The sequence below is a fragment of the Hyaena hyaena genome, unplaced genomic scaffold (genome assembly GCF_003009895.1).
Source record: "Hyaena hyaena isolate Hyena2069 unplaced genomic scaffold, ASM300989v1 scaffold_1030, whole genome shotgun sequence".
NCBI classification, from domain to species: Eukaryota; Metazoa; Chordata; class Mammalia; order Carnivora; family Hyaenidae; genus Hyaena; species Hyaena hyaena.
The window spans coordinates 534,293-560,670 of NW_024081660.1; the positions used below are offsets into that span (position 1 = coordinate 534,293).

General features: G+C 55.6%; 4 protein-coding genes across 9 annotated transcripts; 2 read left to right on the plus strand and 2 right to left on the minus strand.

Annotated features, from left to right (window-relative positions):
• The first annotated feature begins 31 nt into the window (after positions 1-31).
• On the plus strand, positions 32-4,011 carry TRIP6 (thyroid hormone receptor interactor 6). The gene is made up of 9 exons (XM_039221877.1): positions 32-502; positions 750-877; positions 971-1,096; positions 1,403-1,780; positions 2,081-2,174; positions 2,274-2,443; positions 3,093-3,271; positions 3,526-3,646; positions 3,755-4,011. The coding sequence occupies exons 1-9, from the start codon at positions 394-396 to the stop codon at positions 3,884-3,886; spliced, it is 1,437 nt and encodes a 478-aa protein (XP_039077808.1). The 5' UTR covers positions 32-393; the 3' UTR covers positions 3,887-4,011.
• Positions 4,012-4,915: 904 nt separating this feature from the next.
• Positions 4,916-18,052, plus strand: SRRT (serrate, RNA effector molecule). 4 transcript variants are annotated; one of them, XM_039221860.1, is made up of 20 exons: positions 4,916-5,198; positions 5,438-5,577; positions 9,770-9,898; positions 10,164-10,310; positions 10,572-10,760; positions 12,615-12,784; positions 12,915-13,099; positions 13,328-13,426; positions 14,155-14,272; positions 14,460-14,617; positions 14,910-14,971; positions 15,081-15,159; positions 15,436-15,624; positions 15,949-16,122; positions 16,230-16,383; positions 16,698-16,891; positions 17,056-17,212; positions 17,423-17,512; positions 17,634-17,760; positions 17,868-18,052. In XM_039221860.1, the coding sequence occupies exons 2-20, from the start codon at positions 5,456-5,458 to the stop codon at positions 17,941-17,943; spliced, it is 2,619 nt and encodes an 872-aa protein (XP_039077791.1). In that variant the 5' UTR covers positions 4,916-5,198; positions 5,438-5,455; the 3' UTR covers positions 17,944-18,052. The 4 variants fall into 4 exon arrangements, with proteins under 4 accessions (XP_039077791.1, XP_039077792.1, XP_039077789.1 ...); XM_039221861.1 differs by having other exon boundaries at positions 14,463-14,617; XM_039221858.1 differs by having other exon boundaries at positions 4,917-5,198; positions 17,411-17,512.
• On the minus strand, positions 18,047-19,176 carry UFSP1 (UFM1 specific peptidase 1 (inactive)). The gene has a single exon (XM_039221866.1). The coding sequence runs from the start codon at positions 18,644-18,646 to the stop codon at positions 18,218-18,220; it is 429 nt and encodes a 142-aa protein (XP_039077797.1). The 5' UTR covers positions 18,647-19,176; the 3' UTR covers positions 18,047-18,217.
• Positions 19,177-19,271: 95 nt separating this feature from the next.
• ACHE (acetylcholinesterase (Cartwright blood group)) lies at positions 19,272-25,022 on the minus strand. 3 transcript variants are annotated; one of them, XM_039221864.1, is made up of 5 exons: positions 24,942-25,022; positions 22,263-23,342; positions 21,417-21,901; positions 20,493-20,662; positions 19,272-19,622 (listed from the first exon to the last, which is right to left on the minus strand). In XM_039221864.1, the coding sequence occupies exons 2-5, from the start codon at positions 23,319-23,321 to the stop codon at positions 19,501-19,503; spliced, it is 1,836 nt and encodes a 611-aa protein (XP_039077795.1). In that variant the 5' UTR covers positions 23,322-23,342; positions 24,942-25,022; the 3' UTR covers positions 19,272-19,500. The 3 variants fall into 3 exon arrangements, with proteins under 3 accessions (XP_039077795.1, XP_039077793.1, XP_039077794.1); XM_039221862.1 differs by lacking the exon at positions 19,272-19,622 and adding an exon at positions 19,629-20,380; XM_039221863.1 differs by lacking the exon at positions 19,272-19,622 and adding an exon at positions 19,629-20,380 and having other exon boundaries at positions 22,263-23,345; positions 24,942-25,014.
• Between the last annotated feature and the right edge of the window lie 1,356 nt (positions 25,023-26,378).

The window sequence follows — 26,378 nt, forward strand, 5'->3', positions numbered from 1 at the left end:
GGAGAGATCTGTATGGGGGAGTGTGGGAAAGAGCAGCGCTGGAGCGTCCCAGCGGTGAGGTGGCCACGTGCAGGACTTGGGGCGCCAGCCTGGGGGCACTGGTAGAAACGGAGGCTGCCAGGGAAAGCCCTCCCAGCTCAGCAGGAGGGGGCTGACTGGGGGAGGGACGGCGGTTTAGGACCTCGGGGGCCACGTGACCCTCCCCCAGGAATGCGGTGACGTCACAGGGGGCGTGGCTGTCCCCAAAATTGGGGAGGAAGGGGAAAAAAAAGCCTGAAAAAGTTTCTTTCCTGGAGTCCCAAACGAGGTGTGGGTCGGAAGCCCAGGGATCAAGAGCAGAAGCTTGGAACTACACAAGGCCCGATCGCTGTCTGGAGTCCCCTGTTCCAGGTCATGTCGGGGCCCACCTGGCTACCCCCAAAGCAGCTAGAGGCTGCCAGAGCCCCTCAGGGGAGAGCGCTCCCCCGAGGCGCCCCGGGGCCGCCGCCAGCCCACGGAGCAGGTAAGGCAGCCCCAGTGCCGCCGAGGAGGCTACCGGCCATTCCGCGCTCACCTGTGCCTCCTGCCTGTCCCTGCCACTGCTTCCCTGAAGCCCTTCCGGCTTCCTGCTCTTCCTGCCCCTCCTGTTCCCTTCTTGGACCCCAGGTGCGGGGGAAGGGGAGAAGAGGAACCCTAGAGGGCGGCCTCCTGAAGTGTCACGCTCCTCTCCTTCCCCATCCCCACCTTGGCTCTCTCTTCCCTCACCCCAGCACTTCAGCCCCACCCCAGGGTCAATTTTTGCCCCCTCCCATCTGAGCAGTGTTACCAGGCCCCGGGGGGACCGGATGATCAGGGGCTGGCCTGGGTGGGGTGCCACGGAGCACCCCAGCGCTCACAGGTGAGAAACTGGAATTGGGGGGTGGGGGGCACTGAGGGTAGGGGCACCTGGGGCAGGTAATTTGAATTCTCTCTGCTTTTGCTTCATCCCCAGGGGCTCCCCCAAGACAGGGGGGCCTTGCGCCCAGGAAGTCTGGATGCTGAGATAGATTCGCTGACCAGTATGCTGGCTGAGCTGGATGGAGGTCGTGGTCATGCCCCACGGCGGTCAGACCGGCAGGTGACCCCTTGGCATGCCCCTGTCCCTCCCTTGCTCCTTGTCTCCTGCCCTCCTCTCCACTCTCTAGTCTGATCCCTTATCTGGATTCTCAGTCTAACACCCACACCCACCCCCCACCCCCGTTGTGAGTGATATACATAGGAGCGCAGAAGGAGCTGGGGCGCCAGAACCTACTAGGTTGTCTCCCTTTTGAGGGTGAGCCCTTGTCAAAGCCTAGTGGTTACCTTGAGGCCGCACACATGGGGGCTTCCACACGTGTGTGCCCTGGAATGGGTCTGCTCACTCCTGGTCTATGTTTTTCCCCAGGCTTATGAGCCCCCTCAGCCCCATGCCTACCGCATGGGCTCAGGCTCCCTGAAGCCGAATGGAGGGGGTGTTCCGATTCCTCCCCAACAGCTCTCCGTATCCCCCTATGGAGGTCCCACTCCGGCCTCCTATGCCACAGCCAGCACCCCTGCCGGCCCTGCCTTCCCCGTGCAAGTGAAGGTGGCACAACCAGTGAGAGGCTGTGGCCCCCCAAGGCGGGGGGCCTCTCATCAGGCCTCTGGAGCCCTCCCGGGCCCCCACTTCCCTCTCCCAGGCCGAGGTGAAGTCTGGGGGGCTGGCTATAGGAGCCACCGTGAGCCAGGGCCAGGCAGTAAAGAGGAGGCTGTAGGAGGAAGAGGAGGCGGGTATGGACCCCAGGTAAGTCCTGTGGAGTCCTCACAGACAACTGGATTGGATGGGCAGGGGTGGTGTTTAATGTCCTGGTTGTCAGAGGCCTGCGGTATTGCAGTTCTGGGTCCCCCAGGGATGTGGTGCTGGTCCGGAAATATGAGGGGGCGGGGCTAGAGCTGTTCACTGGCTCCTGGAGGTGTGTCCCTAGACCCTGGGCTGAGACCTTCTCAGGTGAGCCTAATGGGTGGAATTGCCTGGTCACCTTTGGGAAGTTTGACAGCACACAGAGCTAGGGGTAGGGCTGAATCCCTGATTCCCTCCTCTCAGGTCCCCCTGAGCCAGCCTCCTGAGGAGGAGCTTGAGAGACTGACCAAGAAGCTGGTGCACGACATGAACCACCCTCCCACCGGGGAGTACTTTGGTGAGCTGACCTGGGGTGGGAAGGGGGCTGGAGAGTCAGAAGGCCAGAGAACCACCTTCCTCCTCTGTGCTGATTGACCCTGTCCTTCCCTGTCCTCAGGGCGGTGTGGCGGCTGTGGAGAAGATGTGGTTGGGGATGGGGCTGGAGTTGTGGCCCTGGACCGTGTCTTTCATGTCGGCTGCTTTGTGTGTTACACGTGCCGGGCCCAGCTTCGAGGCCAGCACTTCTATGCTGTGGAGAGGAGGGCGTACTGTGAGAGCTGCTATGTGGTGAGTAGGTGGGTTGGGGGTGTCAGCAGCAGGAGGCAGGGGGCTTCCATCTAAGGTGGGGACTACATGCCAAAGAGGAACAGAGCTCAAAGCTGGGTGGGGGGGGAGGACTAAACTGACACATAAGGGAGGAATTACAAAAGTCGCTAAATACTGGCTGCTGGAGGGAAAGGACAACAGTCCCTTACAAATGTGAGATATTTTAAAATTAAGGGAATGTATTTAAAAAAATTTTTTTTAAATGTTTACTTATTTTTGAAGGAGGGGGGTAGGAGCAGAGAGAAGGAGACACAGAATCTGAAGCAGGCTCCAGGCTCTGAGCTGTCAGCACAGAGCCCAATGCGGGGCTCAAACTCACAATGCAAGATTGTGACCTGAGCCGAAGTCAGATCCTTAACCTTAGCCACCCAGGCGCCCCAAGAGAATGTATTAAATTCCCACACCACCACTCCCGTGGAGCAGCTATTACTACTGAGGGAAACTGAAGCTAAGACTAAACCACTTACCCAGGAGGCTGCTGTGCTATGACTTCTAGTCAGATCTGTTCAAAGCCACTTTTCAATGAATCCCTTGCAGGGGGGCTACATAAACAGATGGGTGGGCCATCGGGCTTCCCTGGCCCCAAACTTCCCACCCTCCTTCCTAATAGGCCACCCTGGAGAAGTGCTCCACATGCTCCCAGCCCATCCTAGACCGGATCCTACGGGCAATGGGGAAGGCCTACCATCCTAGCTGTTTCACCTGTGTGGTGTGCCACCGTGGCCTGGATGGCATCCCTTTCACGGTGGATGCCACCAGCCAGATCCACTGCATTGAGGACTTCCACAGGTCAGGCTGGGTCTCCCCCCTTTGTCTCAGGCCATTTGGCCCTCCCCATCTTCCCCATTTCTCTTTCATGCCTCAGCACCAGTTTCCCACCCCTGGCCTGGTCTCTTTCTTGTTAACATTGCCCTCTTTTCTCAGATCCTAGACCATACCCCTGGTCTCTCCATTCCCTCACATATCTCACCTTCTCTGGGCTCCATGGTTAGTCTCCTCCAACCCTGGGGCTTGACAGCCTCCTTGGTTCCCTACCACCTCAGGAAGTTTGCCCCACGATGCTCAGTGTGTGGTGGGGCCATCATGCCTGAGCCAGGGCAGGAGGAGACTGTACGAATCGTTGCTCTGGATCGCAGTTTTCACGTTGGCTGTTATAAGTGCGAGGTCAGGGGGCCTGGGCAAGGGGAAGGGGGTGGTTCTTGGGGTCTGGGGTGCTGGGTATGGTAGGACCCAGGGATCTAGGCCTGAAAGCTGTTGCTTCTGTCTCAACAGGAGTGTGGGCTGCTGCTCTCTTCCGAGGGTGAGTGTCAGGGCTGTTACCCGCTGGATGGGCACATCTTGTGCAAGGCCTGCAGTGCCTGGCGCATCCAGGAGCTCTCAGCCACCGTCACCACTGACTGCTGAGTCTCCCCAGAAGCACCTGTTGCATTCTCCCACCCTCCCTGACATCTACCTTTACAACTTTGTCACCAAACGCGGTCTCCTCTTCTTCCAATCATGAAATAACAACCCCTCAAGAGTTTCTAAAACCCTTTGAAGTGTGTTGTCTCATCTGATTCTCACAGCAGCCTAACACATGCACAACCGTTGTGCCTGTCTGTGTTTTTATAGAAGTGATCTCAGATTGCATGGTTCCCAGATATCAGTGCCAAGATCAGAGTCTGGATCTTCTTAGTCCTAGTCCTGGTTTTTGACAACTATATACACTGTACACTCTTGCAAACGTAGTTTGGCATAAAGACACCCCTTCTCCCCATGCTGGGAGTGAGCCTGCAGCAGGCTCCAGGGAGGCAGCATCTCCTACTCTTAAACCTTCACATTCCACTCCCCCAACAACCATTTGAGTGTTGTTATCTCCCGGGTGGTGCTGCGCAAGCCAGACTCCACCTGTTGATCAAGACCTCAACCTATAACCCATCCCAACCAAGCATTGTTTGGGTATAAAACAGATTTGCCGGTTTCGCTTACAAGACAGAATGCCTTTGTTGAAATACAGCAGTCACAGGGCTTTGCGTATGGCGCATACTAAGGCAGCAAGAAAGCCTGGTTCTTTGCTGCAGCACAAAATGGTGGGAGATGCTTTAAAATGGTTGCTCTATCCCCCTAAACGCCTGCACTCCCAAACTCCCTGCCCTGCGCCAGGAGAAGGGGAAAACCGCCCCGGATGGGGTCAGGAGGCGCCCCGAGCAGGGTGGTTGGGGGGACAACTGGACACGAACTGGTTTGATGACCCCGGACACATCCGACGGAGAGCGACCTTCGACCTTAACGAGAAGAAGCGCTCCTGCACGCCCAGAAGGCTCAACCGCCTTGCCGAGGCCTCGCTTGGTCCACCTCGGCTCCCATAATTCTTCTCGTTCGCGCAGTTCTCGTTCAGGAGAATGCGCGAGACTTCCGGGTCCCCGCCCCTTCCCATCAGCCCGCGGTGCTCCCAGCCTCTCGCTGTGTGCTTTAAGTTCCAGTTCAGGCCGAGGGGGGAGTTTGTGGTTGAGGCCCCGTTCTGCCGGTGACGCAGGCGCAGCGCGAGTGGCGCGCGCCGACCGCCCATCCCCGGCTGTCCCACTTTCTTCTCGTCTCCTCGGCCCCCTCGCTGAGAGCCCCGCGTCTCCCTCTCACTGTCCGCGCCGCCCTCGCGCCCCGGAGGCAAGAGGCGGGCCCAGGTCTCTCGGAAAACTAGCCTGCCGGAGCGCGAGACTAACGGCCGCGAAGCTCCCAGGTGGGGGAGGGGCGGGGCCTGGAGAGTCGGAGCTGCGGCGGGCGGGAGCAGGGAGGCCTCTGGGGGACCAGTGGGATGTCGGAGCCGTCCGCCTGCTCGCGTAGAGGGTTTGAGATGGCGGGGACAGCGGAAGGCAGGCCTTTGCGTAGGGAGGCGGGCGTGCTGCTCCGGACCAGCTCTGGATCCTTTCCTGCCCTGGTCATTGTTCCGCACCCTGACCAATTCTGTCCGGGCTCCAGGCCCCCTCACACCGCATCATGGGGGACAGTGATGACGAGTACGACCGAAGGCGCAGGGACAAGTTTAGAAGAGAGCGCAGCGACTATGACCGTTCCCGTGAAAGAGATGAAAGACGTCGAGGGGACGATTGGAATGACCGGTAAGACTTATTTTCTTTAGTTTTGTCACCCTGTCTCATTCTGTTGCGCTCCCCCCTCGTTGCATTGTTTTTTTCGTTACATAGGGCGAACCACATGAAGTCGCTCGTACTTGACCGTTTCCGGTCGGGCAACCTATTCGCTGTTTGCCAAAGAGCTACTAGTTGAGGTCAAAGCAGTAGACCTGAGTTTGAGTGTGAAAAAGTACTATTTGTACATGTACTTACAATGCATGCATTTTCTTCTTTGTAAGTTACACGTCAAAGGTGTTGATTCAAAGGAAGTAACGTTTTCGAATTGACTTGAATGGAGAGGTTGTCAGATCAGATCTATTCCCTGGCAAAATATGGTTAAATGTCTTGTAGTTGTCTTCCCTAAAATCAGAATGAGTTGTTTGGACAGTGATGGATTGGGTTAATTGGTTAGGCTTGACTTAGCTAGTCGTTAGCTTTCTGGGATGTTCTTGAGCTAATAATCATCAAGGTGTTTCCACAGAGAGATGTTATTTCAAACAAACTAATCGAGTTAAGGGGAACTCTGCAAGATGTTGTTAATATAAAGGACAATAATCACCAATATCAGTGCTTGATTTGGAAACGTTACGGGGTGGGGGGGAAGCTTGAGGTGACTTATTGTAGTAGTTGTGAAAAAATAGGGAAATCATTCAATTTGCATCTCTTCCCTGGGGAGACTGTGGCACTTTGTTTCCCTGGTTTCTCTAAGAAAGGAGAAAATAAAAATTGTCCTGAATTCTGAAGATAGGTAAGAAGTAGCTGTTGTGATTAAGGAGTTTATTGTCCGGAACTTGGACTTGGGGGCAAAATGACTTTGGGTGTACCCTGCAGTTGAGCGTATATGAGATCATCTTAAAGATGGTTAAGGGTTGAAGGAACAGATCTTCTAAGGGAGGGGTATAGTGGTGGAGATTATATGTTAGAGAGAACTGCAGAAATGTGGCACTTAGCAAGACTTGGAAAGATGATTGGGAATTCCCCAGACACAGATGGAGTGAACAGTTTGGAGTTGGGGACAAAACGTTGTGTGCAGTTTTTTTTAGGGTAGTGGTTCTCAAAATGTCCACAGACCATAGGGATCTGTGGTGTTATAACTATATTTTTCATAGTAACTTGAAGGTGGTATGGTCATTTTCACTGTTGGTGTCATAGTTGGTGGGAAAACACTGATATCTTTGTACAAAATAAGGCAGTGGCACCAAACAGCTAAAAAATAAAAACCCAAGGTTCAATTAATGTCCTTGATGAAGCAGGAGAAATTTTAAATTTTATTAAGTTGGATTCTTGTCTATATGTTTTCATAATATACAAGATGAATGAGAAATCTGCATGAAGCATTTATACTGCATATAGGAGTGCAGTGATTATCTCAAAGAAGAGCTGAGTTTGGAGTTGAACTAACAGGTGTGTAGTTGTTGTTTTGGTAGGATGTCATTTTTGCCCAAATGAAAGATTATCAGACAGTGGTTATTCCTATTTGGGTACTTGACAGACATTTTCTTAACTAAGGATCTATATTACTTCAAGGAAAATTGTTAGCTTTGTTGCCAGTGAGGAAGTGGAACTTGGCAGTGAAAACTGAAATTTTGGAAAACTTATATCTACTCCTGTGACCTTGACAGCCTCTCATTACTTTAGGATTTTTCTGATGAGCTAGGTAGTAATACTAACGAATATAACGTTTTGATACTCTATAATGAGATATGTCAAGATCCACTCACAGAGCAAGAGTGGAAAAAGTTCATTGTGGGCCACCTGGGTGGCTCAGTAGTTAAATGTCCAAGTCTTTTTTTTTTTTTTTTTTTTAATGTTTATTTGGGGGGGGGGGGGGGGGGNATTACTTTAGGATTTTTCTGATGAGCTAGGTAGTAATACTAACGAATATAACGTTTTGATACTCTATAATGAGATATGTCAAGATCCACTCACAGAAAATAAGTGGAAAAAGTTCATTGTGGGCCACCTGGGTGGCTCAGTAGTTAAATGTCCAAGTCTTTTTTTGTTTTTTTTTTTTAATGTTTATTTGGGGGGGGGGGCAGGGAGAGTATGTGAGCGGGAGAGGGATAGAGAGACTGGGGCAGAGGATCCAAAGCGGGCTCTGCGCCAACAGCAGAGAGCCTGATGTGGGGCTCGAACTTACAACTTATTAACCTCAAGATCATGACCTGAGCCTGAGTCAGCCATTTAACTGACTGTGTTGCCCAGGTGCCCCAAACATCCAACTCTTGATTTTGGTTCAGGTCATGATCGCACAATTTGTGATATTGAGCCCCTCCTCTGCCTCTGTATTGACGGCACGATCCTACTTGGGATCCTCTTTCTCCCTTTCTCTCTGCCCCTCCCCTGGTCATGTGCTCGCACACTCTTTCTCTCACATAAACATTAAAAAAAATAGTGGGGGTCGCCTAGGTGACTTGGTTGAGTGTCCAACTTTGGTTCAGGTCATGATCCCATGGTTTGTGAGTTCGAGCCCCGTGTCGGGCTCTGTGCTGACAGCTCAGAGCCTGGAGCCTGTTTCGGATTCTGTGTCTCCCTCTCTCTGACCCTCCCCCACTCTCACTCTGTCTCTGTCTCTCAAAAATAAACAAACATTAAAAACATCTTTAAAAAAAAGTCCACTGATACGATTTCAAATTCAGTGCTGCATTTGCCTTGAAGAAACTATCTTTTGTCAAGTTTTGGATAGTATCAAAGAATATCCCTGGTTTCTTGAAAAGACTGTTAAAAGGATTACCTTTTCCATCTACCTGTCTGTGAGGCTAGATTTTCTTCATGTTTTCAACCAAACAACATAGTACAACAGATTGAATGTAGAAGCAAATAGGAGAATCCAGCTATCTGTATTAAGCCAGGCCTTGAAAAGATTTGTTAAATGTAAAAACAGTTTCACTCTTCTCATTAAATGTTGTTTTTGGAAAATAGCTATTTTTCATAAAGAGATACAGTTTATGTGATATATAACTTCAAAGTTAATAGGTGTTAATTTTTTGTTTTATTATTTTTTTTTTTTTGAGAGAGAGACAGAGCAGGAGCAGAGGACAGGCAGTGAGAGAGGGAAACACATAATCTGAAGCAGGGGCTGGGCTCTGAGCTAGCTGTCAGCACTGAGCCCCATGTGGGGCGCGAACCACGAGATCGTGACCTGAGCCAAAGTTGGACACTCAACCGACTGAGCCACCCAGGTATCCCATTTTTTAAAAATTTTGAGTATAGTATGGATGTCATCCACGTAAGCAAAAACTCTTTAATCTGCACAGTAATGTTACTTATTTTTTAAATGTTTATTTTTGAGAGAGAGTGTGAGTGGGGAAGGGGCAAAGAGACGGAGACAGGAATCCAGTGAGGCTCTGCACTGACAGCCAAAAACAAGAGTTGGAAGCTTAACTGACTGAGCCACCCAGGCACCCCTGCACAGTAATTTTAAAGAGCATAAGGTGTGGGTGGGGGTCCCAAGATTAAAAGTTTGAAAACTGCTGGGTTAGAGCAAAGGATTTTCTTCTTTTTAAGGTTGGGATGGAGGTGGCTCGTGAGTACTGGAGAGGCTGGAATGACAGCAAGAACCAAGGTTATGAACAGTGTTGTATACTGGCATTTAGCAAGGAAGGGCTTGGCATGATCACATTTGTGTTTGAGAAAGATCACTTTGACAGTAGAGGAGTGGGAGGGACCAGAGATGGGTACACTGATGTTGTAGTTACAGGAGAAAGGACCAGGGTCAGGGCACAGGGACTAGGGCAGTTTGTGGGCAGGGCAAGGAAGAGGACATCCTTGCTAGGCTCTGAGGCAGAGGATTGAGGAACCAATAACAAATGAGGGGTGAGGGTGACACTTGATAAGTTGGATACCTGGTGACATGTTGATATACCTGATAGTGGGAAACAGGAGGAGGGAGGCAGGCTTGGGCTTGAAGTGGTAGAAATGTCAGGCTCAGTTTTGACCTCAATTGGAGGTGGCAGTGGCCATCCTAATCGGGGATTGTTAGTGCTGATCTGGAGGAACAGTTGGACAGCCATGACCTTGCGCGTGATTGCTGAGCAATGGCAGTAGGTAAGAGTCTTTTTGTGTTTAGAGACTAGTTTTATAATTATAGGCTTTTAGTCTGGTGTCTCAGGATAGGAAGGGCATGTCTAGGAGCGTAAACCAGCCATGTCCCCTGATGTTACTTGTTCTTAATCCCCAGAGAGTGGGACCGTGGCCGGGAGCGCCGCAGTCGGGGTGAATATCGGGACTATGACCGGAATCGGCGAGAGCGCTTCTCCCCTCCCCGCCATGAACTCAGCCCCCCACAGAAGCGCATGAGGCGAGACTGGTGAGGGGCAACAGTTTCTCTGCCTTCTCTCCTTAGCTTCACTTCCACCTGGCCTCGGCTGTCTGTTGGCACTTTCGCTGAGGACTTTGTCATTTCCTTTCCTATAGGAAGTTGGAGGCCTTCCTATAAACCTACCTTTTTTTGCCCCTTTAAACCCTTGGGTGAGAGACCACATTTCATGTGCCCCTTCTTCTGTCCCATCCTCCTTCGTGCTCTGGAGATATGATTCCCTTCTCTGTCTGACTTTTGTGTCCCCCACCCTCAGGGATGAGCACAGCTCTGACCCATACCACAGTGGCTATGAGATGCCCTATGCTGGGGGGGGTGGGGGCCCAACTTATGGCCCCCCTCAGCCCTGGGGCCACCCCGACGTCCACATCATGCAGCACCATGTTCTGCCTATCCAGGCAAGGTAAAGACCTGGGGTTCTGGGGTTCCTGGGAAAAGGGAGCTTTTGGGTTTGGGGGATGGATTGGGGTTGTCAGAGACCGAGCTGGAACCAGGAAGTGGGTTAGGTACAGAGGAGTGCCTTTGGAGCTGGGGTGGGAAGGAGTTGGTGCCTGGGGTGGTGTCCATGGTGGGCGAAGGAAGGGGGCAGCTGGCTACCTCGGCCCCCCCCAGCCCCCCACCCTCTTCCCCCACAACCAAGACTTCCTGACCGGGCCCTCCCCAGGCTGGGCAGCATCGCAGAGATTGACCTGGGTGTGCCGCCGCCGGTGATGAAGACTTTCAAGGAGTTTCTCCTGTCATTGGATGACTCTGTGGACGAGACCGAGGCTGTGAAGCGCTATAATGACTATAAGCTGGATTTTCGAAGGCAGCAGATGCAAGATTTCTTTTTGGCTCATAAAGATGAGGAGTGGTGAGTACCCCTGTTTTCTCCTGTCTGTTCCCTAGCATGTTTCCCCTGGCCCCGCCAGGGGAGCCTGCCGCCCTGTCCTCTACCCATTTTCCCCAATCCAGAACTTCCTGGGGGGGGGGGATGGGAAGTACAGCAGCATTGGCTGATGGGTTCTCCTCACTTCACCGTCTGCCACGGCCTCCTGCCCCACCTCACTTCCCCTCTGTCCTCAGTGAGTGGGACACCTCCAGGCAGCTGGCCAGAGCCACCTGTTCCCCTGGGGCAGCAGACAGACTGCTTCCCACTTGCTGGTATTGGGTCATTGTCATCCCTGATCGCCGGGACCCTGTGTGGCTGTGGTGTTCTCCCAAAAGCAACGAGTGAATCCAGACAAGAAAAAGCAAAGATCTCAGGGTCGTTTGACAGAAAAAGAATTTTTAATTTTTTTTCCTTTTGTGGATGTTTTAATTTTAATCAACCATCTTTTCCCCCCTTCCTGCTCCTCCTCCTCCTCATCCTCTTTCTGCTCCTCCTCCTTGAAAAGAGCCAGAACTGGGAACTACACCCGCTCATCGACGGAGCTCGGAGCAAACCCACCTCCACCCCCACCATACCCAGCCCATACATGAGCCCCCTGGGCTGAGCCGCGCTGCCCCGGCCAGGCAGACAGGCAGGGCACTGCTGTGCACAATGCAGCGGTCTAGCTGAATGTGATTGCTCAGGCAGCTAGTCAGTCAGGGCCCCCACCGCGGAGCCCCGCGGGGGTGGGTCATCTGGGCCGGGACGCCCCAGCCAGGAGCCAGCCGGTGGCCCACCTGCCAGCATGGGCCCTGGGCGCGGCTAGTTAAATCTTGAGCTCTGTTTGACCAAGCGGCCAAGGTAAAGATCCTGGAGGTGATGCCTGCGGCTTTCCTTTCCTCTCATGCTCAACTTGTGGTTCTGTTTTGTCTGTCAGTGTCCCCTCTTTCTTCTTTCTCCGTGTCCTGGTCTCGTTCTCTCATGAACCTTTCGTTCTTTCTTTGTCCCTGTCCTTGCTCCTCACCTAACACTTCTTTCCTCTGTTTTGTTTTTTTTTTTCTTTTCAGTTTCTCTGACCTTTGGTTGTTTTTCCCTTTGTTTTCAATTTCTGGGACTTTCTCACACTTGTCTGTTTTTTCTCATACTCCTCATTTCTTCTGCCCCCCCCCCCCCCCCCGTTCTATTATAAATGTTGCCTTTTCATTCTCCACCCTGATCATACACCTTTTTCTCTCTCTCCCTGTGGGCAGTACCTGAGGTTACAAGGGCACTTCAGTTTCTCCCTTTGGTCTTTTCCTGTCCCTCCACCATCTCCTTTTCTTCCCATGGGGGGAGAAAGCTTTTCTGCCTTTTTTGGCTTTTCCTATCTGGTGCATTTCAGGTTTCCCTCTGTCTTCCACCTAGGGATGGAGGGAGTTGGTGGGAGCAGTCTTTTTAATCACTCTAGTTTTGGGTTTTACAAGGAGAGGGAGGTTCTTTGGGGCCTACTATTTCCTTAGTCTTCCTCTTGGAAGCTTTGGGAAACTACATTTTTTTCAAGTTTGTGTTTCCCAGAGACTCAGGGTAATCATTCTGCCTCTCTAACCCTGGCCTCTCCCTGTAGTCGTTGCTTTTCCCAAATCCAGAGCTCTTAGTTCCTGGCTCTCTCCCAAATCTTCTCCGAGCATAACCTCTGGTTCCTTTTGGGGATATTGGGTGGTTCAAGTGTACCCCTCTTCCCAGTCTTTCTGCTTTCATGGTTTTTTTGTGGGTGTGAGAGGATGGGGGCTAAGCCCTGACATTCCTGGGCCCCTCCCCATGTCTTCGCCGTGGCATCCAGTGACTATTTTATCTCTTCCCTCCCCACTTCCTTCCCAGGTTTCGGTCTAAGTACCACCCAGATGAGGTGGGCAAGCGTCGGCAGGAGGCCCGGGGGGCCCTGCAAAACAGACTGAGGGTATTCCTGTCCCTCATGGAGAGTGGCTGGTTTGATAATCTTCTCCTGGACATAGACAAAGCTGATGCCATTGTCAAGATGCTGGATGCAGGTGTGTAGATTGGGAGGGGAAGAGGGTGTCTGGTGACCAAGATCTTGGTTGGGAAATAGAAATCCATTGACCAGCAAGAGGCAGTAGGTCAGGGCCCTTGGATTGTGATCTCTGCTCCCTTTGTTGGTAGCTGTGATTAAGATGGAAGGAGGGACAGAGAACGATCTGCGCATCCTGGAGCAGGAGGAGGAGGAGGAGCAGGCGGGAAAGCCCGGGGAGCCCAGCAAGAAAGAGGAAGGCCGGGCTGGACCAGGCATGGGGGATGGAGAACGCAAAGTCAATGACAAGGACGACAAGAAAGAAGACGGCAAACAGGTCTGCGGGCTGGGCTCTCTGTGCTGCCTGTGTGCACCCGGGGAGAATAGAGCAGCTTTGGGGGTGGGGTTGGGGGGGCCAGAAATTTGTGTACTGAGTCCAGGGAGAGGTGGAGGTGGACTTCCAGGCTCAGCTGTAGAGGGAGGTGGGGGAGTAGGATGGTGCGGAGAGGGCTCTGATAAAGGCTGAAGGGGAGACTGACATGCCTGTGATTGTCTTTACCTGTAGGCTGAAAATGACTGTTCTAATGATGACAAAATTAAGAAATCTGAGGGTGATGGGGACAAAGAAGAGAAGAAAGATGACTCTGAGAAAGATGCCAAAAAGGTAGGGTAGGGGCACCTGGTGGCTTAGTTGATTTGAGCATCCCATTTGGCACAGGCCATGATTCTGCGATTTGTGAATTCAGGCTGTGCATCAGGCTTGCTCCTGACAGCACTGAGCCCACTTTGAATCCTCTATTCCCCTCTCTGCTCCTCCTCCACTTGCACTTTTTCTGTCTCTCGAAAATAAATCTTAAGGGCCCTTTGGTTGCTCAGTTAAGCGTCTGACTTTAGCTCAGGTCATGATCTTGCAGTTCACAAGTTCAGGCCCCACATTGGGCTCTGTGCTGCCAGCTCAGAGCCTGGAGCCTGTTTCAGATTCTATGTCTCCCTCTCTTTCTGCCCCTCCCCTTCTCGTGCTCTCTCTCAAAAATAAATAAAAACAGTTAAATAAATTTTTAAAAATCTTAAGAAAAAAAGAACAAAGAGGGGCGCCTGGGTGGCTTAGTCGGTTAAGCGTCCGACTTTCGCTTAGGTCATGATCTCGCGGTTCGTGGGTTCGAGCCCCGCATCGGGCTCTGTGCTGACTGCCAGTTCGGAGCCTGGAGCCTGTTTCGGTCTGTGACTCCCTCTCTCTCTGACCCTCCCCTGCTCATACTGTCTCTCTCTCTCTCTCCTAGAAAAAAATAAAAAACATTAAAAAACAAAGATAGGGTATTTCTTGCTGGGGGTCAGTGTTAGGACTGGGGTCCCAGTTGTCTGACTCCCTTTGTCTTGCTGCGCCTCTCACAGAGTAACAAGAAGCGGAATAGAAAGCACAGCGGTGACGACAGCTTTGACGAAGGCAGCGTGTCGGAGTCGGAGTCTGAGTCAGAGAGCGGCCAAGCTGAGGAAGAGAAGGAAGAGGCTGGTAGGTTTTATTTTCTGCTTCTGTTCCATTCTCTTCCTACTGAACAGAGGTAGGGAAGGTGAGGGTGGGTGAAATTGATAAGGGAGGGCCTTTGGGGAGATGAGGTGGGGGTTGGGAGTTTGACAGCTTCTCTTTCTTTCCAAAATCGACAATAAACATTCACCAACTCCCACCACTTCCTGCATAGAAGAAGCACTCAAGGAAAAGGAGAAGCCCAAAGAAGAAGAAAGGGAGAAGCCTAAGGACACTCCTGGGCTGGAATGTAAACCCCGGCCCCTCCATAAGACTTGCTCCCTCTTCATGCGCAACATCGCACCCAACATTTCAAGGGCAGAGATCATTTCTGTGAGTGAGGAAAAGTGCTACTGGGGGCAGGAATGGCTCCATCTTTGGTGGCAGGAAGAAGACGATCTGGCTCTGCTTCTAACGTATATCCCTGTTTCTCTAATAGGGAAGCCCCCTTCTCCTGGGTCCATGCCTTTTGTGGGTAGGCCCTGGTTGCATCATTGCTTTTATTGGTTTTTCCTTGCTTGAGTAAAGATTCAAAGGCACTTCTAGGGTTCTGAGGACATGGGGATTGGAGGAAGCCGTGAAACGTTGACTCGCTCAATGGGTTTCCATTCCTCTGCTTTTCCAGCTTTGTAAAAGATATCCTGGCTTCATGCGTGTGGCACTATCAGAGCCCCAGCCTGAGAGGAGGTGAGGAATGGAGAGAAGAGTGACCCTGGATACCCTGGAGAGACGTGCAGGGGAAGGCTAATGGGCAGTACCACCTCCGCCTGGATTATGCTGATCTTTTCTTTTGTAGGTTTTTCCGCCGTGGCTGGGTGACCTTTGACCGCAGCGTTAACATCAAAGAGATCTGTTGGAACCTGCAGAATATCCGAGTAAGTGCTGGGGGTGGGCTCTCTGTGTTGCACACAACACAGATTTACTCATTGTACTCGGATTTACTCATTGTACTCCCTGTTTCCTCTGTTCAGTCTGCTTGCATTAAGCATATACTGTGGGCTCTGGGCTGGTCTCTGGTGCTGTTCCTGTGAATAAGACCTCTGGTCCCTTTTGTCTGTGAGCTCAGTCTGAATGCAGATCTTATTAGTAGGGCCAGTCTTTGAGTTGCTGCTTCGTGGGGCAAGTGTTGGTAAGCTTTTCGTTCCCTCCAGCTCCGGGAATGTGAGCTGAGCCCTGGTGTGAACAGAGACCTGACCCGTCGAGTCCGCAACATCAATGGCATTACCCAGCACAAGCAGATCGTGCGCAATGACATCAAGTTGGCAGCCAAGCTGATCCATACGCTGGATGACAGGACCCAGCTCTGGGCCTCTGAGCCTGGGACACCTCCTCTGCCAACAGTCAGTGACTCCCCATGGAACTTTTTCAGAAACAGTCAATACCATGTCGTCTGCTTGGGCATCTCTGGTCTGGTCTTACTTGATCTGTAACATTGACCCCTTGTACTTAAGCTCTCTATCTGGGCAGCACCTCCAGCTTCCAACAGAACAGATTTGCCTTAGTGAGGATTTGCTAGGGATAGAATGAACAAAAAAGACAAACAAAGAAGCAATGGTTATAGGCCAAGTGAACCCTGAATTCCTTTCTGCATCACATGAAGAGGTTAGGGGACTGACCACCCCAGGGGGCTTTTCTCTGCCTAACCTGCTCTTCCTCCCCACCAGAGTCTGCCCTCCCAGAACCCAATTTTGAAGAATATCACCGACTATCTGATTGAGGAAGTGAGCGCAGAGGAGGAGGAGCTGCTGGGGAGCAGTGGGGGGGCCCCCCCTGAGGAGCCCCCTAAGGAGGGGAACCCGGCAGAGATCAATGTGGAGCGGGATGAGAAACTGATCAAGGTGCTGGCATGAGCAGAGTGTGGCAAGAGCAGGCGGGCAGGAGCCTCCTGGTTTAGGGCAGCAGGGGGCGAGAGCAGGGTAAACTCCCGGCTTCTCATTTCTCTTAGGTTTTGGACAAACTCCTCCTCTATTTGCGCATCGTGCATTCTCTGGATTATTATAACACGTGCGAGTACCCCAATGAGGATGAAATGCCCAACCGCTGTGGCATCATCCATGTTCGTGGGCCCATGCCACCCAACCGCATTAGTCATGGAGAAGGTGGGCTCCCAGCTTTCCTGATCCTCGTGCTCCTTTGGTTTCCCTTTCTCTTCAGCTGCCTCTGGCCTTGGATGTGTTTGGATAGCAGTGCCTTACCACTGTCTCCTTTCATTCCTTTTTACATTGTTTTTAAAGATTTTATTTTAAATAAAGTAATCCTTATTATGCCCAACATGGGGCTCGAACTCATGACCCTGAGAGCAACAGTCACATGCCGTAGTGACTGAGCCAGCCAGGCACCCCTTATCACTTGCTTATTCCTTGCTTTTGGCTCCCCTCTCCAACCTGCTGTCATCTCTGTTCCCAAACTGCAGTGTTAGAGTGGCAGAAGACATTTGAGGAGAAGTTGGCTCCACTGCTGAGTGTACGGGAATCTCTTTCAGAGGAAGAGGCTCAGAAGATGGGTCGCAAAGACCCTGAGCAGGAAGTGGAAAAGTTTGTCACCTCTAACACCCAGGAACTGGGCAAGGATAAGTGGCTGTGCCCTCTCAGTGGCAAGAAATTCAAGGTTTGGGATGTTAGAGACTTGTGTGCTAGACCCGTGGGAGGAGGGGGTGGAGCCAGGAAGCCTCCTCAGGCCTGGGGAAGAATTGGCTTAGTGGAATTGGTGGGTTGAGAGGTTGATTATCCTTCCCGAATGCTCAGTGTTCTCACCCTTTCCTCTTTACCAAGGGCCCTGAGTTTGTCCGCAAACATATCTTCAATAAGCATGCAGAGAAAATTGAGGAAGTGAAAAAGGAGGTGGCATTTTTTAACAACTTTCTCACTGATGCCAAGCGCCCAGCTCTGCCTGAGATCAAACCAGCTCAGCCACCTGGCCCTGCCCAGAGTAAGATACGATCCGTGAGGGTCTGCCACAATCCCTCTCCCTGGACTATTCAAGGACTCTCTGGTTGTCATAATACCCTGTGGTCCTCTGAAAGCTTTCTATTCCACTCTCAGGCCATATTCCTAAAAGCCAGTTATCATTCCCCATTCCACACTCCCCCTCCCCCCCCCGCAGTAATTCATGTTCCTGTCCATGTTGTACTCCCCCCAGGCCTGACGCCGGGACTCCCCTACCCACACCAGACTCCCCAGGGCCTGATGCCCTATGGTCAGCCCCGGCCTCCCATCTTGGGCTATGGAGGTAAGCATAGGAGGGATATGAAAGGGCTTGGTGGACTGTGTGAGGGGTTTGGAGGAAGGAACCTTAACCAAGGTGTAGTTGAGGTCACAGGTTTTCAACTCAACACTGATCTCTTTCATAGCTGGTGCTGTCCGCCCTGCAGTCCCCACAGGAGGGCCTCCGTACCCTCATGCCCCCTATGGTGCTGGCCGAGGGAACTATGATGCCTTTCGAGGCCAAGGAGGTTATCCTGGGAAACCTCGAAACAGGTGAGAATGAGCTAAGATAAGATGTACAAGCTTTCTTGCCCTCTTCAAGGTCCTTTTCAGGGACCTTCAACTCTCCTTCCATCTTACCTCTTTTTTTTATCTCCCAGGATGGTCCGAGGAGACCCACGGGCTATTGTGGAGTACCGTGACCTGGATGCTCCGGATGATGTGGATTTCTTTTGAGCTTTTCCTCACTTCTGGTGTCGCCTATACTTGTGACTGCCTCTTACCATCCAGTTGAGAATTTTTTGTACGTTCAACCCTACTGCCAATAAAAGCACTTCCATAGTGATTGACTGTTTATTATATGCCACCCCAAATTCTCCCCCAGGATTGGGTGGGCCATGATTAGCTGAGCTTTACTATTTCATGGACTTCAAAGGCAGCTTTTGCCTTTGAGAAAAGGGAGTAGGTGGCTGTGTTTGGGGTGAGACATCTCAGTTCTGGGACCTTAGCCTCAGTCCAGGGCATGCTGCTGTTTTTGGGAGTTGCGGCTGGTCAAACACAGGTTGTAGAAGGAGTTGCAGTCAAAGGCTGTGCCCACCTCTCTCCATCCCACCCACCCAGCAGCCTGTAGTTCACTAGGGTTTTTCGCAGCACCCCAGAAGTGAGGGTCCAGTACCAGAACGTAGGCTTCCGTGCCTGATCCTAGGCAAACTCCCAGCAAGGCCTTGGATTGGGCGTCAGCATCCCCCCCAACCATTACAGGCCCCCCGCCCCCTGCGAAGTGGGAGTAAAGCCTCTCAAGTTCCCCTTGAAGCCCTGCTCCACGGGGTATGTGACATAGGCGCCCCTGGGGCCCTCCGAAGTGGTCGAGACAGAGACTGGCTTCTACACAACCGATCCAGCTGCGGGAGCCCCGGAACCCAGGGGGCTTGTCGCCCATGTCCTCCAGGGCCTCCTGCACTTCAGCCAGCCCCGGTACGCCGGTGGATCGGCCCTCTGGCCATGAGCACAGCGTCTGCAGGGTGCGGTAGCCGCAGCCCCAGCCCCGGTCGTCCAGGCCGTCGCAGCCGTAGTGATAGTAAAGGTAGTGACCTGAGAGGAGGGCCAGGCGAGCGGGGCAGCGGCCGGGCGGGGCCAGGCCCAGGTGGACGTCCTTCAGCGGCTCCAGGGCGGTCGGCGGGCACGACGATGGCCGAGGCCAGGCAGATGTGTCCTGGCGGCGCGAATGGAACTCCGGCTCCAGTTCTCCCTCTCAGCCCTGGGTCTTGAGCTAGTCGCGGGCAGGACCGGCGCACGAGCTCTGGCGACGCTCTTGCCTGGTTTTCGGCGGCCGCAGAGGTGCGACCCGCGAGGCTCCCACAATGCACCGCCGCACCGTCTTCGTGTTTACTGCGCGGGCGCGAGCCCCGCCTCCTAGGGCGGGGCGGGGCAGGGCGGCGGGAGCGGGAGCGCTCCGCCCCACTTCGGAGATCCGCAAGTTTAGCTCGCGTTCCCACCCGCCCCTCAGTGTACTCAGCCCTCGTGTTTGAGGCCCTGTCCCCGCTCCCTGGTCGCGCACACTCCTGTGGCTGTAACAGTTTATTGGCAGCCCAGTGGGGCCAAGGCACCGCGGGGGAGGGGCTCGGCCCGAGACATGCAGAGGACGGGGAGCCTCCGGGGAAAGTCGGGGGTGGGGTGGGGTGGCAGGGTCTAAGGCTCCTCCGTGTTATATCCCAGCCCTTAAATAAATAGTATATACAGCTAGGGGGCCGGGCGGGGCGGGCAGGGCGGGGAGACGTGGGGGTCCAGTTTGGGTCACAGGTCTGAGCAGCGATCCTGCTTGCTGTAATGGTCAAACTGGTTCTTCCAGTGCACCATGTAGGAGCTCCAGCGGTGGAACTCTGCCTTCCACTGGCGCTCCGCCTCGTCCAACGTGTCTGCGGCCACGGCGCCCGGCAAATGGGTTGGAGGAGACAAAGGGAAGGTCGGGGAACGAACAAGGTGGGGGGCGTGAGTGCAGGAGGATACAAAAACGCAGGACCGCACGCAGGAAGGTGGAAAGAGGATCAGGGGAATATGCGAAAGACGGAAGACCAGCGGAAGGATGAGGGTGGAGGCGGAGCCAGAGAAGGATGGCGGGAAGGATGGTGGGGGGGAGGAGAAAATGACCGAAAGGTAGGGGGACAGAAAGGATCAGAAGAGGGAGGATCCGTGGGTTGGTGGGGAAAAGAGAAGAAACAGAAATGGTTGACGGTTATAGTTCCTCTAGGGGGTGCTATCTAGCTCCTGACCCTCACTCTCACACACACACCCCGCCCCCCGCTCAGGCTCCAAATAATTTTATAAAAAAAAATTTTGGCTTTTTCATTTCCATTTAAACAACCAAGTCGTGTGGGTCCCTGAGACGGGTCGTAAGTCACCACCCCCTCCCAGCCTTGACCAGTTTGAGTCTGTCTGAGAAGGGAGGGTGCGTTGGGTCAGAGATCCCTGAGTGGGGGCCCTTCCCCACTGTCCGACCACTCATTAGAGGGGCCCCCTGAGGCCGGAGGGGTAAGTGGCCTTGGTCACAGCCGCAGGAGCCGGGAGGGGAGGAGGAGGAAGAGGAGGAGAAGGAGGGGCAGGGGAAGGCCGGGCCTGGGCCTCGGGGCAGCCTCCCCGTGGGCGGGGCCTGAGCAGGTGCTGGGAGCCTTCGAGGCTGGGGGGGAGAAGAGAGGGGTTACACCCGGCCCGCTCCCATTCCCCTCTCTCTCTTCACGCCCCCTTTCTGCCCTCCTCCGCCCAGCCCCAGCCCGCTGGCCCCTGCCTACCGGTGGCGCTGAGCAATTTGGGTAGGAAGCGGTTCCAGAAGGCGCAGGCCTGGGCGCGCAGCCCTCGCCGCACCTCCAGTGGCCTCAGGTTCAGGCTCACATACTGCTGAGCTCCCGCCGTGTATGGTGGCCACTGCGGGACTTTGGGGTCTCGGGGGTCATTGGGGTCCCTTCGGAAGAAAAGGGACGGCTCAGCCTGGGGCAAGCCTGCCCCGCCCGCCCTTGGGACTGTGGTCTGAAGACCTAGAGCAGGGGGAGGCAGGCTGCTCCCTGACCCCGTGCCCTCTTATGCTCCTTGGAGAGCCCATGCCCTCCTCCCCACCACCTCCTTAACCCCTCTTTCTGGTCTCCTGAATCCTCCCATCATCTAGAGCCATCCCCGTCCTCCTGCCGTCCCTCTGTCTCCCTTTTCTTCTTTTACTGCTCCATCTTTGTCTTTGTTTCTCTGTTTAAAACATTGAGCCCTTACTATGTAACCAGGCCCAGTCCTCTCTCTGCAAACATCTTGTTTGCTTTTGGTAACACCCATGTGCTGTTGGATTTACAGTCCCCTTTTTGGGACAGGTAAACTGGTGTGTGAGTATCCATGCATGTGTGCATGCCACCCAGTTGCTAAAATCACCCCTGGGCCGATTGAATCTAGCTCTGTACAGTTCAAGCTCCTAATTACTATGGTAACTCTTTTGTTTCCTTGTCTCTCTTTTCTTTGCTTCCCTCCCCCTCTGTCCTTGTCTCTTTAGGATCTGCTTCCCTGATGTCCAGTCTCCTTTGTCAGTCTGTCTCCCTCTTTGTCTCCTTTCTTTTGTGAACTTTTCCCTCCCTCTCTGGCCCTTTCTGTCTGTCTCTGCTTGTCTTCCTCTCTCTCTGTCCCCTGCTCTTGCTTCTCTGGCTCCTAGAGGCCCTCCTCCCCTCAGTACTGCTGACCCTGTGCGGGCGAAGTTGGCCCAGTATCTCATCAGTCGCTGAGCAAAGGTTCTCTCCTCGGCGGTATAGTTTAGTGAGGGTTCCAGAGGGAGCCCAAAGATGAACTCGATCTCGTAGCCATGGGGCACCCCCATCCAGAGGGGCCAGGAGAGCGTAGACGCACGGTGTTCAAAGATGTAGGCATAGACCCGAGCACCCTGGGCAGCCAGTCGCCCAGCCAGCTGGGCCACGGGGCACACGACGTTGTGATCGCCCACGACATCGCTCATGGCCTCTCTCAGGCGTGCGGGGTCCTCAGGGTTCAGCCAGTCTGTGTAATGCAGGACCACAGCCTCGGCAGCTAGGTCACTCGCCTGGGGGACCCCGACCCGCACCCCGGCCAGGAACTGGGCCCGGCTGATGAGAGATTCGTTGTCTTTGCTGAAGCCTGGGGCCCCGTAAACCAGAAAATAGGAGCCCTCATCCTTCACCACACCCACCAGCACCTGGGGGACAGGATGGAGGAAGGGGGTGGAGTGGGGGGCACAGACAGACAGGCAGACAGAAACAGATGGACAAAGAGCCAAAGAGAGCAATAGTTATAGACCCAGAACCATAGAGGAAGAGACTATAGGTTGGGGAAGGGACAGAGAGAAAGAGAAAATGCACCCACGTTTCTTTTTCTCTCTGTCCTACTGACCACCCTGGGATCTGAAGTCTCAGGGAAGGGGGGGTGGCCCAGAGGCCAGAAGCCCAGGCCTTTGGGAGTTGGGTCTTGAGGGGCCTTCATGCCTGGGTCCCTGGGGGGTGGGGGGTGGGAGAACAGGCCTAGAGGAATCAGCTCCACCCCTTCCAGCCACTAGTCACCTGCAGCCCGTGGAAGTCTCCAGCATTGATGAGGGCCTCGGGTGTGTCACTGAGGAAGTCTCCATCCACCACAGGCACGAAGGAGAAGCGGAAGACACTTTCCTGAGGCAGCACATGCCACTCGTGGTCCACCAGGTCCTGAGCTGGTCGTGTCCTCAGGCAGGCAACCAGCTCTGTGTCATTGCCACCGGCACCACCCGGGGGACAGCCTATGAGCCGTGCCAGCAGTGTGGCCCTGCGGCGGGCCTCTCCCACACCCACTGTGGCCCAGGGGCCATTGGGTGCACCGCTCTGCAGCACAGCCCTGTGGAACAGGCCCCGGCTGGGAGGGGACAGCAGGTGCATGCCCACTGAGGCAGCACCGGCGCTTTCCCCAAACAGAGTCACTGACATTGGGTCTCCTCCGAAGGTTGCCACATTGTCCTGTACCCACTGCAGTGCCAGCCTCTGATCCAGTAGACCCACGTTGCCTGGGGCCTCCCGGCTCCCTGGTAAGGCCAAGAAGCCAAAGGCTCCTACCCGGTAGTTCATGGACACCAGCACGGTCCCCTCAGCCTGGGCCAGGAAGCGGCCATCATACACATCCAGGGAGGAGGCCCCACTGTAAAAGCCACCCCCATAGATCCAGACGAGGACAGGGGTGGGGGACACAGGCCGGGGGTATGGTGTCCATACATTGAGATAGAGGCAGTCCTCACTCAGCTCACGGTTGGGGTTCCACATCTCGGTGCCCTCAAAGCCAGGGTACAAGGTGTCCACATATTGGTAGCAGACACTTTGGAAGGCTGTGGCATCCAGCACCCCTGGCCAGGGCCGCTTGGGCTCCGGTGGCAGAAAGCGACGGGGGCCCACAGGTGGCTCTGCGAAGGGGATGCCCAGAAAAGCAGAGACAGGGCCCCCTGGGGCCATTAGGCGGATGCCCCGCAACTGGCCCCCACGCACCGTCACCAGCAGCTCTGGGTCCTCAGCCTCTGCCCCTCCTCCCAGGAGGAAGAGGAGGAGGAGAAGGATTGGGGTAGCCAGGGAGGGCGTGTGCAGGGGACACCAGGGGGGCCTCATGGCTGCCAGGACAGGCAGGCTCTGCTGGGAGAAAGAAAGGCAGAGGGTGAAGGCCTGAGGCAGGCAGGACCAAGGAGATTAGGTAACACTTTTGCCCAGGGGTTATCACTGAGCTGCAGAGGAGGTGGGGCAGGCTGGTAGAGAGGAGGGAAATGGAGGGACACAAGCAGAGACAAGGGCACAGGCAGACGGAGAAGCAAGAGGGGACAGAGAACAGGCACAGAGACACAACACCCAGGCAGCCGAATGCAGAGAACAGAGATGAGGCCAGGGATGAGGGCAATACCTTCCCCTGCCCCACAGAGGGCCCACCACCCTCACCTCCTTCCCCCAACTGGGTGGACTGGGTTGGGCCCAGCGTGAGCAGTGAGGGTACCCGCACCAGAGACCGCACCAGAGACCGCAGTCCACACACAGGCCACCCGACAGGGGTGGGGCCCTCACTGACGGGAGGCGCTGATCGGGAAGCTTGTGGTGGCGTGAAGGCGCAGGCTCTCTGGCGTTGGCCAGGGCCGGGACCCCGAGGGGTGGGTTGGGCATTCAAGGGTGTGGGAGCTGCAGGTCCCGGGGCACCCCAAATCCTGCTTACTCCACACCCTGCCCCACCCTGCCCCTCCTCATCCACTGCCTGGCACGGGGTACCCGTGGGTGTCGGTGAGCTGCGCACTCGCCTCGCCTAGCCTCAGGGAACAGGCTCATCAGCCCCGTCCCCCCAGGACTCAAGTCCCCCATCCATCCGATGCTGCGGGGCACGCCGCCGCCAGTGGGGGGCAGTAGAGACCGAGAAAAGGACGGCGCTCCCCGCCCCGAGTCCGGGAGCCGGGAACTTGGGGCGGGGGTCTGGAGGCTCGCGGGCATTGCAGAGGTGTCTGAAGGGCGAACCGGGACGCCTGTGTTCTCGGAGCTCCGGAGATCCCCGGCTGAAGGGGCGAGGGCGCTATTTTGGGGCAGCAGCTGCTGCGGTTCCGGCATCTCCAGCCAAGGGATCAAAATTCCCCGGGTCGGAACTCCCCCCTCTCCCGGCGGTCACCTCTCACCCAGCCAACACCCGCCGCCCTGCGGCTGGGGGGTGGTGGTGGTGCTGGAGATTAACTAGGAAACCCGAGTGGGGCTAATTATAACTCGGGGCTTCCGCTGAGCCTCCCCTTTCCCCAAAATAGAGACGGAGTCCCCGTGGGAGGGGGACGCCTGGGCCTCGAAGGGGGCTTCGGCTGGGCGCTGCGCAGGGGCGCTGGGGTTGCGGGCTCTGGAGGGGGGGCAGCCAGCCTGGCGCCAGGAACCTGCGCAGCCCGGGTTCCGCCCTAAGCAGGGGGCATCTGCCGGTGGTCTCAGACTTGAGGGCGGGCGGGGGAAGGGAAGCTCGGGGGTCCCCACAGGAATTGAGAGCAGGGGCAGCCGGCCCCGCGGGGTGCCGGCTCCCGCACGGGCGACCGTAAGTATGCAGCGGAGAGGCAAGAGTTAAGGATGAGTGTGGAGCGGCGGGGGGCGTCTCTGGGCAGGCCCGGGGGCGCGGTGGGCGTCTCGTTCGGGGGCCTGGATCCCTCTGAGAGCGCACATTTTCCCCGGACGCGGAATCGGCCGCGGGCCGGGGGAGGGTCCTGGCCGAGGCGGGAGACTCACCTGAGGCGGCCGAGCCGGGCCGGGCCGGGCCGCGCCGGGAGCTGGAGGCGGCCGATGTTCCCCGGCGCAGGCTGAGCCGACTCTGACAGCCGCCGCCTCCGGCCCCCTGCACACACCCCCTCCGGGCCGCAAGGCGCCCCCGCCCGCCCCCGCCCCCGCCCACTGTCTCCGCCCCCGCCCCTCCCCGCCTCCTCTGGCTGCCACCTCCCCTCCCTCTCTCTCCCTCGGAGCCGAGACCCGGAGACCCCGGGGCCCAGACGGACGCCAGTGACAGACGCCGACAGACGGACAGACACACGGTGACACGACCGAAAGACCCGCAGCGGGGGAGCAGACGCGCACAGTGACAGACGGACAGAAGCTGCGGAGACACACGCAGACGGACAGTCGCATGCAGTGACAGCTCCAGACAGTGACCGACATTCACAGACGGACGGACACACACTCGGACATACTGACAGCCTCAGTCAGGGCTGGGGGCTGAGTAAATGGACATCCTTGGCCACGACCCAGGGAGGGGGGTGGCGGCATGGGAGGACTGGCACGTTGAAAGTGTGGCTGAGGACCCCTTTAGGGGAGAAAAGGTGACATGGGATACTCCTGGGGGATGAGAGGACACCTGTGGGAATGAAGATGAGAACATGAGATCACGAGTGGAAATGAAGGGGGAGGGCCTTGGAAGAAGACCCTTTGGGGGGGGAGGGAGAGGTGACTCGGGGACACCCCAGAAGGCAAAACGTGGTGGCACGCTCAAGGCTGCGGGGCGAGGCCGCACGCCTCTGCCGCAGTGGAAACTTCCGGAACCCCCGCGGGTGGGTTTGCACTGGTTCCCTGACGGGTGACCTGGGACTTTCGTCACCAGGGTCCGGTCGGGGCATGACATCACCAGACCAGGCTCTCATTGGCCGCCGCAGCCAGCAGGTGGGAGCGGCCTGGACCCGGAGCCCCCAGCCTGCTCGGAAAGGCCTGCGCCGCAAGGACCCCCATGACTCTTCCTCCAGGGGGTCACCCATGGGAACAGTGCGGCCGCGGGGGCGTCCCCACGCCTGAGGTGAGGGTGGAAAGGTGCGCCGCGGTGTCCCCGCAAAAGTGCACCGCGCGGTAGGGCCTACCACTTTGCGAGCGTTGGGCTCCGGCGCCCACGGCCCGCTGCGTGGGAGACCGGCCGGCGCGGGCTAGCGTCGGGGCGTGCGTGCGCGCGCGCGGCGGTGCGGGGTGCTGCGTGGGGCGTGCGGGCGCGCGCACGTTGACTCGGGCACCCAGTGTCCCGCAGCGTCCCGACACACAGCTGCTGGTCGGTTGCAGTTAGCTGCCGGCGTCCCCGGGTCTCCTCGGGGCCTGGCGGCGGCGGTGGGGTCCGCACAAATCCATAGACTTTCCCTGCCCAGGGCTGCGCAGTCCTGGCTCTCCAAGCTGGACGCCCCCACGCCTGCGAGT